At 38.2% G+C, this 12,212-nt stretch overlaps 1 protein-coding gene across 2 annotated transcripts in view; it reads right to left on the reverse strand.

The window, feature by feature from the left end:
* Positions 1-242: 242 nt before the first annotated feature.
* dachb (dachshund b) overlaps positions 243-12,212 on the reverse strand; it is a 33,236-nt gene continuing 21,266 nt past the window's right edge. The window contains exons 4-12 of one of the 2 annotated variants that reach the window (XM_089132497.1): positions 9,338-9,457; positions 7,367-7,536; positions 6,840-6,981; positions 5,539-5,610; positions 4,695-4,825; positions 4,475-4,622; positions 4,233-4,370; positions 4,077-4,142; positions 243-1,319 (exon numbers count right to left, since the gene is read on the reverse strand). In XM_089132497.1, coding sequence (XP_088988623.1) covers positions 1,279-1,319; positions 4,077-4,142; positions 4,233-4,370; positions 4,475-4,622; positions 4,695-4,825; positions 5,539-5,610; positions 6,840-6,981; positions 7,367-7,536; positions 9,338-9,457 — 1,028 coding nt within the window. In that variant the 3' untranslated portion in view covers positions 243-1,278. Of the gene's footprint in view, positions 1,320-2,233; positions 2,386-4,076; positions 4,143-4,232; positions 4,371-4,474; positions 4,623-4,694; positions 4,826-5,538; positions 5,611-6,839; positions 6,982-7,366; positions 7,537-9,337; positions 9,458-12,212 lie in introns of those variants that run through there. The other variant, XM_089132496.1, reaches the window with a different exon arrangement.

The raw sequence follows: 12,212 nt of genomic DNA on the forward strand, positions 1-12,212 counted from the left end.
CAATTCCATGTTGTTTGGAAAAGGAAAAGGCTCCTTTTAGACTCATGAGATACAGGACACACACTTTAAATGACACTTGAGCTTGTGTCTGAAATGGCGGATCACAAACCGAATGTTAATGAGGACTTTGATATGCGTCAATAAAGGCACTAATGGGGTCTCATTTGCATGACCTGAATCAATAGGACTGTTTGATGGCTTTTGCTTCACGAGGGACGCTATTGACGACAAGGTGACACCGGTGACATGAGCATCGCATTGTTTATTTGTGTCGTCGGTTCTTTCTGGTGCATAAAACGGTGACAGACATCGATCTACACCTTTCAAGACATCATTTAGCATTCAAATGCCTATAGGAATCATGGCTCAAGGCTCGTCCTGACAACAGCAGCAGGGAACTTCTGTCCTGCGGGAAGTCTGTTTTCCTCTTTAAGCAACACTCAGACTAAATAAAGACTCGTATGTTGGGGGAAATGCCAAATATCCTCTGCGGTCTTAGTGTCTAGTTTTAGCCTATGCTAAAATGGTTAGTGAATCAAATCTCTGGAAATGCATGGGAACCGCAGGTTTCAACAAACCTGGGCAAAACATTCAGGGAGACGTTTCGAGACTTCTGAATGAATGGACATGGTGGTAATACTGTATTTCTCATTAGGAAAGATTCAAAATACAGAATAAACACATTCAGTAGCTTTTCCTTCTGACTGAAAGCCAATCAAATAGTTGACGCGAGGTCTTACAAAAGAAAACTAGCACAAACCGAAGAGCAGTATCAAGAAGCTAAACGCCTACAAAAGAGATAAAGAAGATGGACAAACAAGAGAAAAGCAACACAATGTAACATTCCACACTCTTCAGAGTCTTTCAACAAGAACGAAACACGCCAGATTCATCTCTTTTCCTTCTCATTCCCTCTTTTTTTACATCAGCCCATCCTGAGGGCGTTAGACTGAAGGTCACTGTCCTAAAGGGAAAATGTCACGGCTTCAAAACAAGTAACAGGACGTCAACCGTATCCACAGAGCTTAAACGGGGAATTAAGCACAATATATGTATCAAACAACAGCTGAGGAATCTGGAATGTTGTGAGGATGGGAATAAGAGTGGATGGAGCACTCGATTGGGTCAAATCTTCAGATCTTCTCCAACGTAGCTCATTATGTAAAACCTTGAAGTCCTCTCTTCCCTGGAAACTGCATTCAGGAAGTTGATTGTTTTTTGTGTGGGGATGATCCATGATGTGGAGAACTTCCTCGGCCTCTCGTGGTAGTTCACCTCCTATTGGTACATTATTGGGTTTTTTGTGAATGTTCTGCTTTCTGTAATGAAGAGACATCAAGAGGACGGTTTGAGAGTACTAAACCACAGGTTTAACTTGGAAATCACAGCAGTCTGGAAAAAATATGGTACTTTCTATATTCTTCTTATAGAGACTGAAAGCACAAAAAGTGTTTGCCACCTGTTTCAATCTTATTTAAATATTTAATAGTGTTAAACTTCGCTTGTTAAACTTGAATAATATTTTTTGTTTAGTAAGGGCACATTACATTTATCAAAAGTGAAAGTAAAGACATTTCGGTAACGCTTCCTTTTACAGTCCAGTTACCTATGTAAATACTATGTAATTATTTTTGTAACTACAATTACTGGGTAATAACTAGTACTAACCCTGAACCTACCCCTGTTCCATGTACTTACCTTATATTAGCCAGTGCTTTCTAGGTAAGTACACTGTAAGTATACTGTAAGTACTGTACTGTAAAAGGAAGCGTTACCGACATTTCTAATGTTACAAAATTATTAAGCAGCACAACTATTTTCAACATTTATAATCAGAAATGTTTCCTGAGGACTAAATCAGCATAGTAGAATGATTTCTGAAGGATCATGTGACACTGAAGACAAAGATGAATTTGAATGAATTTGCCTTAACTGCCTTAATTATTTTAAATGAATAAAAATTTAAAAGAGCCAGTCTGAGTATTTCACAATCTGCTCAGTTATTGGGATTTTCTCGCACAACCATTTCTAGGGTTTGCAAAGAATGGTGTGAAAAGGGAAAAACATCCAGTATGCGGCCGTCCTGTGGGCGAAAATGCCTTGTTGATGCTAGAGGTCAGAGGAGAATGGGCCGACTGATTCAAGTTGATAGAAGAGCAACTTTGACTGAAATAACCACTCGTTACAAGCGAGGTATGCAGCAAAGCATTTGTGAAGCCACAACACGCACAACCTTGAGGCGGATGGGCTACAACAGCAGAAGACCCCACCGGGTACCACTCATCTCCACTACAAATAAGAAAAAGAGGCTACAATTTAAGAGATCACCAAAATTGGAGAGTTGAAGACTGGAAAAATGTTGCCTGGTCTGATGAGTCTCAATTTCTGTTGAGACATTCAGATGGTAGAGTCAGAATTTGCCGTAAACAGAATGAGAACATGGATCCTTGTTACCACTGTGCAGGCTGGTGGTGGTGGTGTAATGGTGTGGGGAATGTTTTTTTGGCACACTTTAGGCCCCTTAGTGCCAATTGGGCATCGTTTAAATGCCACGGGCCCTACCTGAGCGTTGTTACTGACCATGTCCATCCCTTTATGGTTACCATGTAGCCACCCATCTGATGGCTACTTCCAGCAGGATAATGCACCATGTCACAAAGCTCGAATCATTTCAAATTGGTTTCTTGAACATGACAATGAGTTCACTGTACTAAAATGGCCGCCACAGTCACCAGATCTCAACCCAATAGAGCATCTTTGGGATGTTGTGGAACGGGAGCTTCGTGCCCTGGATGTGTATCCCACAAATCTCCATCAACTGCAAGATGCTATCCTATCAATATGGGTCAACATTTCTAAAGAATGCTTTCAGCACCTTGTTGAATCAATGCCACTTAGTATTAAGGCAGTTCTGAAGGCAAAAGGGGGTCAAACACAGTAGTATGGTGTTCCTAATAATCCTTTAGGTGAGTGTATACTATTTCAAATCCCCATTCACTCCAAAATAGACCGTTTTTGCACGTCATGTAAAAAGACATTAGACACAAAACGAGCACCTCTTCCAGTCCAGTGCTGTGCCAACGTGTAGCAGATTTTATCTGCATTAGGGAGCCATTTTAATAAATTTAACAAGAGGTGTAATTCAAGTAATTTATCATGTAGCTTTAGCTGTCTCACAGAGGGGGAGAGAACGAGAACGGCCAGCTGCAGAAACAGATAAACGGGTGGAAGGGCGGCACTGGAATATTCATGCGGTGAGGCTTTGCTTACACAGGAAACTTGCAATTAGTCCCCAGTCTTTTGATTCATCTATGTGTTTATTTGCTAATGGTTTCGCTCTGAGACAGAGGGAGCCGATGATCTCATCTGTTTGGAGGACACGGGCGAGTGACACACGGTGTTGCTGAGAAAGACTGATGGGAAGGGGAAGTGAGGTCAAAACAACAAATCTGAATAAGTCACAGCTGAAACTGTGCACGTCCATATAGATACACACTTTATACGAGTTGATAACTATGTTTTTTTGTACTAGGAACAAAATATTAAGCAGTATCTTCAAAGTCAATACAGGGAATGATCATATTTCTCATTAAAGCAGCACTATGCAGTTTTTTTACCTTAACTAAATAGCTTTTGAAGTTATTGCAATGGTTGTATGACTATTTTCGGGTTGAATGTTGTGCGTCTCGCCCCCCCTGTTGCCTGTGAGCGGAAAAAACACACTTGCCACTGAGCCAACGGGCCATCGGCCGCAGCATCAGGAAGTGTCGCGTAATATCAGGTCTCGCGATGTAACGAATTGCTTTACAGCAATAAAGAATGAATCTGAATTTGACATAGTTATAAACTAATTCTATTTCAAAGAATTGCTGTTCTTTTGAACTTTCCATTCAATAATCCTGAAAAATATTAAGCAGCGCAACTGTGTTCAACATTGATAACAAAAATAGTACCAAATCATACATAATCCTTGTTCTAAAAAATGTTGAACCCCAATTTTTTGTACTATATATGATTAAAATATGTCATTCTGCAATAAGAAACACATTTGAAAAGGGGCCAGTTCCATTCAATACCTTGTAACAAGCAGTTGTCCTCTGGGCTTCTGCAGCGCTCCGTCTCCATGTCCAGACTGATTGGATCTGTGTTAACAGACAGCGACAGCTGACAAAGCCTGCTGAAAGACTATCGGCCTGAATGAAAGTCACTGAGCGTGTGTGAGTGTGTCTCACCGTGTGTGAGAGGGTCTGATGAGGTGGCCTGCTGTAAGGCCTGCTCGATTTGCCCTCTCCGCTTGGACTCAAATTCCAGCGCCTCCTGTAACCTCCTCTTTGCCTTCTTCTCCTTCTTCAGACGTCTCTGAATGGTGGCTAGATGAGAAAAAGGAAACGTTCCATGTGAAAACATCCAATGGAACCGGATGATCTCTGGTTTTTCAATTTTCCAATACATGCACTGCAACGTAACACTCTACCCCGACTGCGTAACTCAGAGGTGAGCTGTCTCTCCAGACTCTCTCTCATCTCTCTCTCTCTGTACAGCTCCATCTTAAGCTCTCGCCTCTCCTGCTGAAGCTGTTTCTCCTGCAGACGGGCGTTCTCCAAAGCCACCTTTAGCAGACCCTGAAACACGTCCACATGTTATTGATGTTGAACATTGTGTGTGTGTGTGTGTGTGTTTCTTCATGGCTGTACCTGGACATTAGTGAGCAGCGTCTCCACGGAGGAGAGGCCGTCTGTGAAAAGGAGGGAAGCAGGGAAGCCCGTGGGAAACGTCTGAGCTGGGACCTTCTCAAATAATTTTGGCTTCACTGTATTCTGCTCAACTGAAAAAATAATAAACACAAAGAAAATAATTCAACTGATCGGCAGACTGATAAAGGAATAGTTTAGACATTAATTTAATAATGTCAGAATTTACTCTGGGTTGTTATAGTTCACTACAACTAAACCCATAAAAATAATTTTCATTACTTGCAAAAATAAATAAAAAAATAAAATAGAAATCTAACTTTTATTTCAGCTAGCTTGAATCAAACCTGAAATATAAATGAATAAAAACTAGACATATTGAAATGAATAATAAAATTGACCAAAAATGTTTGGGGTCGGTAAGATTTTTAAAATAGTTTTTAATATCAAAAATGTTTTAAATGATTTCTCTTGTGCTCACCAAGGCTGCATATATTCAATTAAAAATACAGTAATATTCTAAAATATGATTTAAAATGTCATTTATTCCTGTGATGGCAAAGTATCATTACTCCTGTCTAAAGTGTCTATGCTTTTTAAATATTTTCCAGTACAGTAAGGCATGAGCATATTATTTTAATTGTTTTGAGATTACTTGTGTATAGAACCTAGAATATCCCATTACAACCAACAACATACCATTACATCACCCAACTAAATGCAATATAAAGGCTCTGTGTAATAATTGAACTATAATGAGAGCAGAGAAGGTCAGAGGCTTTATATGTAATGTTACATAAAATTTTGTTATTTTAAATGATATATTGTTTATGTTGAGAAAATGCACCCTTGTTGTTGGAAAGTCTGTTCATATGCAGAGCTGAGTCTATCTCCCTTTGTTCATCATGAACGTCATATGCTGCAGAGAGAGACAGAAATACAAAAAGACAGTAGATAAATGAAACAAGAAGTTTCCGAGTAGCACAGACTATTACAAATACATATTGCTTCGTGCTGTTATTGTGTGTGCACCAGAATCGTTGCAAGGCTTGTTGATTAGTTTACAGTAACATCTTTTTTCTCTCAATGTAAATCATATAACGTTGTTTACTATATGGACATTATACGCAAGATATTATGAAACAACAGTAATATCAAACTTCAAGATGAAGATGCTATCCACAATAACTGGGTCTCCATAAATCCACTAACATTCAGAAATGAAATTTTTATATTTTCTGGGGGGGATTTTATATATATATATATATATATATATATATATATATATATATATATATATATATATATATATATATATATATGTGGTATATGCTAGGGTGTTGTTGATGGTTGCTAGCCCAAGGCACTGATATATATTTTCTAAGGTGTCCTGAGTGGTTTTTATCATATTGCCATGCAGTTGCTACAGGATTCTTAGTGTTTTTATTTTCATTTTTTTGTACATCTCTGTACAGTTACTAAGATCTTCTAAGTGGACTATAGGCCAGTGATAGGCTTATAAAATTAACGTTTCGCTGTGATTGCTTCTAATGCTACTGCCTGTATTGTCCTTTCAATGGTTTACTCATATGGCACAATAATGTCTTTAAGTTACACTATTATTTAAATGTTTGTGTTTTTGAAAGAAGTCTCTAATTCTCACAAGGCTCCATTTATTTGATCAAAAACACAGTAAAAACTGTAATGTCGTGAAATAATATTACAATTTAAAAGAACTGTTTTCTATTTTAATATATTTTAAAATGTAATTTATTCCTGTGATGGCAAAGCTGAATGTTCAGCATCATTACTCCAGTCTTCACTGTCACATGATCCTTCAGAAATCATTCGAATATGTTCATTTGGTGATCAAGAAACATTTCTGATTATTTTTCAAGATCCTTTGTGGAATAGAAAGTTCAAACGAACAGCTTTCTTTGACATAGGAATCTTTTGCAACATCACAAATGTATTTACTCTCACTTTTGATAAATTGAACACATTTTTTGAAAGAAATATGCTTTTATTTATTGTGCATTTGTGGGATTTACTCAGCAAATACTGATGGATAGTTTGATCAATTATAATAAATAAAATTATTACTCAGCATATCATTAATTCATTTGCCAGCCATACGGAATAACTCACCTGTTTTTTGAGGAGAGTGTGTGTAAGGGTGTGTGGGGCTGCTGGGAAATGAACTGCTTAGTTGAGGTGAGGGCTCAGTTTTCTGAGGAACAATTCCCTCAACGGATGGAGTCAAAGAGGGACTCTCTTCAAAACACTCTTGCTGAAAAAATAAAATAAAAAAAGGTTATACACCCATAGAAATTCTCCCTACATGACAGCACATCTTCATCAACCAAGTTTGTCTGAAATCCATCAGAGAGTCAGATTGGCTTGAGGTTCATATCATCGTAAAGGTGTGATAAAATAAAACCTTTTTTTCCCAGATACAGCTTTGTGGTGAAGCTAGTTTAATAGTCAAGCTGTGTTTTAAAACACAACACAAGTTCCTAAAGCAGTTTGGACCCCTTTAGACCAAGCCGCAAATTGCTTTAAGTGACTCAAAATAAATAAACTCAAGCGAGAACGGTGTGAACAATCCCTGATGACCTTGCAGCAAAAGAGTATATGTTTGTGTGTGTGTGTTTGGTGTGTACAGCATGTCCTACCTTGATGGCAGATGTCGGCCTGGAGACGGGGCTGTGCACCTGGGCACTGGCAACCATGTTGGCAATTGTATTAAGGTGGTTCATCTGGTTCATTGCCATGGCAACAGAGGCGGGAGGAAGTCCAACAGGAAGCAGGGGATGGGGCATCATCATGAAGGGCAGGTCCAGTCCTATGCAAAGAAGAAAGAATCATGGAATACCTACATAAATTTAGGTCTGCTTATCACACAAATCTATTGAATGTCTTCAGATTAGACTTGGAATTTAATCATATGGACTACTTTTATTATGCTTTTAGGGCTGCACCAAATACCTTTTTAACATCGATATCACAATGTGCATATCTGTGATAGTCACATCACAGGATGAGCGATGTCAAGTATCGGGATCGTAGTTGATCTGTACGGACCAGGTAGCACGGTTCGAAAAACTTGTGATTCTCGGATTAATTGCAAAGTTTATCCGTGATGGAGTGAAAGTTTATCATTTTTAGCTCCTATAAGTTTAAACATTCGAGCGAAAGAAGACGCGAAAGCACCTAATTCGGAGCACTGAACTCCATTCTCTTTCTCTTTCAACATCAAAATGCCCGTCTCGTCAAGTATTTTCATAAAAACAGTTACTTATGGCTTAAGTAAAAAAAAAAAAAACAATTGAGAAAGTAAACATATGCGTATCATTATATTGGATCCGTGCATTCAGTCTTAAAGTGACAAAAGCCTAATATCATCATTCGGTGAGATGAAATTGTCCTGAGAGACTGAGCGAGAGCTCATGAAGCTCCGCCCCCTGTGCCGGCAGCAGCAGCTTATTTGCATTTAAAGGGGACACACTTAAACAGCGTGTTTTTCTGAGCCCCAAAAAATGACAATTTAAACATGCTGTAAAAAATGATCTGTTGGGTATTTTGAGCTGAAACTTCACGTATACATTCTGGGGACATCAGAGACGTATTTTACAACTTGTGAAAAGGGGCATAATATGGGAAAAAAATGTAGCCTTTTATGTTCAAACAGGAGTCGGGCAAAGATGAAGAGACAACATGTAGACAGCAATTCTGAATAGTTAGTTGATGAATTTATATAGCTTATGTGTTGTTATCTTCTAGTCATTGACTGGAATATTATGTAATGATAAATTGCGTTCTTGGGGGCAGGGTTTATTTAAATTCTAGGGTTTGTGATGTCACTAACCCAGGAGGAATGTTGTGTAGTTCCTACCAGCCATTTGTTGTAGTCCTTATAAAGCAATTTCTTTAAAAGAAATGATCTCTTTTTGCTTTTACCTATGAGTGTTGTGACTGTAGATGTTGTTTATCCTCAATATTACACACTAACTAAAGTTAAAAAAGTGAAATCATAATGATCCACCCATTTAAAAACAGACACACACAAATACGTTTTACATCATCAATCCGTGACACGTTCAGTGACTGTGAGCTGCATTTACATGCGGGATATAAATGGTAAAAAAAAAACTAGCGTTAATTTTGATCATCTTCTCAAAAATAGCAAGTGAAGGTTTGTTGTTGTCTCGCTAAATGCGTTATCAGGTTCTTCGCTCCTATTGGTTTTTCATTTGATGGTTGTCTTAGGAGAAGCCATTTGGTCATTAATTGGCTGTCGGCGAACATGTCCAACTAGCGGTCTAGCGTAACGACTTTTTGGAACAGGATCAGAGGTATCTTTTAGTATTCTCAAAATTAGTCTAAGACAGCCAAAATTATCCAGTTTGATCCCAGCTTCAAAAAACAAAAACAAAGATTCTCTAGCAAAGATTAATTATATGGGTTAACTATATTAGACAGGTTAAGAGGACAAATTCCAAGTATTGGTTACCAAGTCACTTTAAGCTTGAAAGCTTCACATTAATTGAACAGAGAAAAAGTCCTAGGTTTGGATCGGCATGATGAGGGTAGGAAATTACCCCTTTAAACACATCAGAGTGTGAAAGTGAATGGTTAATACTCACTGTTGGCCAGTAGATGGGTGTGTTGGAGAGAGTTGAGCTGAGAGTTGTTCAAGCTGTGCTGTGTTTTCTCTGAAGCAGGTGATGAATGTTTCTCTCTCTCCCAGGACAAAGCGCTACATCCTGTTTAATTACAAAAGAGTATAAAATAGTCAAATCCACAAAATATATACACAGCAGATACTAGAATTTAGAAGTAGTTCTTATTAAACTCACAGTTTCATTAGAATTTATACTGACACCTACTGGTGTGGATGTAATGTCATTATAGAAATAGCCTATTCATTTTATATTTATAGCCTAATCGCACTTTGAAACCAAAAATAACTGCAAGATAGTTACTAATATTACTGGAATTTGTTAAAAGTACTATTCATCGCTTTAGGTGAAGTTTAAGTTCTCATATAACCATACAACACACACAAATGTGCTGAAACGAAATACATTAGATAAACATTTTTAAAAATTAGTTTAAAAAAAGTCCCCAAAAAGTGATCAGAATACAATAAGATGTGCATATTACGTTATTTTTAGTGAATAAAGAAATAATACATAGTATGTTGCCCAGGGACCAGCAGTAACAATGAACTGAAATAATCTATCATCAGCATTCATGTCAGTGCCATGAGAGCAGATGGTGTTTAGGTGGCAGATTGTGGCAAAGGAATCAATGATAACGCAGGATGAAGTCGGTCCCCTTAAGACTTTCACATACTCCAGCCAATAAGGTCACACGACCGCTCAAAAATAACCTGATTAAAAACAAAAAACTCTCCCATTACACCACAACACAACACAACACTGCAGTTGCATTACAACACCACGACAGCTTCGCAACCTGGGCCCTTTCACCATGACATAAATACCGTACAATAGAGCGGCCATCTGCACGTCCGTGGAAATCAAGACTAGTGTCAACACGCGCTCGCATATCTTGTAGGACTGTTCTAACGTAAGTGAGAGGGTGCAAATTCACTGTAATCAGACATATGAAGATGGATGAGAGGAGGGGAAGCAGGAGCAATCAGACAAGAGCTGCAGCTGTGCTGCCAAACACTAAAACTAACACAAACATGCACACGTACACACACATGCATACGGTATATTCTCTTGTGTCAAGTACTCAAATAGAAACAGCTTTCAGCTTTGGGTGGATGTCTAGAAGAGCTTTGGTTTAGACTGACGTTTTGAAGAAATGTGATGGCAGATCTGTCTAGAAAAGGTTTCTTAATAAAATACAATTTAAAGCCATTCCTGGCCTTATTGTGATTGTGATTCATAAGTGCATGTTATTCATATAGATAGATTATTTTAACCTGGTGGATGATGAAACAGGCCACAAATCCCATAGATTTTCATTAAAAGAAGGTTGTGTGCCATGTTTGGAACCCACTTGGAGCACAATTTACTATTAAAGTTATTGCTGCAACATATGATGATACATGGTATCACTTCGCAGAAATGTCGCAACCGGAACGTTCTAACACTTAAAGGAGTAGTTCACTTTTAAAAAACACTTTTGCTGATAATTCACTCACCCCCATGTCATCCAAGATGTCCATGTCTGTCTTTCAGTCGAAAAGAAATTAAGGTTTTTGATGAAAACATTCCAGGACTTCAATGGGAAACAAACGGTTCAAGGTCCAAAAGACAGTTTCAGTGCAAACTGTTCAAAGGGCGTTAAACAATATCAGACGATGAATAAGGGTCTTTTCAAGTGAAACGGTCACTCATTTAAAAAAAAAAACAACAAAGTTTAAGTTTTATAAGCTCAAATGGCCGCCTTGCTCTGTTCTGTGATGCATGTTTGTGACTCTCCTGTTCGAACTCGTTCATCAAAATGAACTAACCTTTTCCGAGTCAGTTCGTTCATTTCGTTCGTTGAATTGTTTAGCTTTATAAGACCCTTATTCATCATCTGGAATCATTTAAAGCCCTTTGAACAGTTTGCAGTTTGCACTGAAACTGTCTTTTGGACCTTGAACCGTTTGGTTCCCATTAAAGTCCATTATATGGAGAAAAATCCTGGAATGTTTTCATCAAAAACCTTAATTTATTTTAATGGACATCTTGGATGACATTGGGTTAGTAAATTTTCAGCAATAGTTTTTTTTAAAAAAGTGAACTACTCCTTTATTGAGGGAAAAAAGAGGCTCAATGACAAGGTCAAAACAAGGTAAAACTTTCTCACAAAAAAATGGCTATTTCTCACTTTGGAGTTATTTTTATCCAGTAATTAATTATAGTAATTAGTATCCTAGTAATTAATAAACACCAGATGGTCAGCTTGTCTAGACTGTTTGATCAAGTGAGAAATGCTTTTATAAGTCAACTAAAACAGATTCTCTACATGATTGCTGTCACCAAAACACACACACAAACATTGCCTGCACGAACTACTGATTTAAACAGCATCCTAAAAAAAAAATGAGGGCAACTTCAAACGGACAAGATGAGAGAGAGAGAAAGGGGGTGGACGGGTGAAAATCCAAAAATGCTGACCATATGCTTGCAGGGAAAGATGGGCAAACAGATAATGTGTGCGTACACTAGACACGACTTCCCTGCTAAGCGCACGCGGACGTAAAAACAAGCACACATGCTAACGTACACCCGTATGTGCGCACATCTCACACCTGTTTCTGTTAACGCAGGCAATCACCCGTATGACAGGTTTCGGCCATCTTGTTAAATAATGCATGGAATTTTTCTTTCAACTTGTCAACGCAGGGGAAAAAAAGTATCTCTCACTGTCTCTCTCTTCTCTTCTGATCTCATCCTTGATGCTGATTTTCCTTGACTGCATTCCATCTTTCTGATGAAGGCCATTTTTTTTTCTTCTCTCCTAAATTCTGCTTGTCCACAGCTGTTCTCACTA

Source organism: Pimephales promelas, chromosome 6 (genome assembly GCF_988280905.1).
Source record: "Pimephales promelas chromosome 6, fPimPro1.hap1.1, whole genome shotgun sequence".
Classification (NCBI taxonomy): domain Eukaryota; kingdom Metazoa; phylum Chordata; class Actinopteri; order Cypriniformes; family Leuciscidae; genus Pimephales; species Pimephales promelas.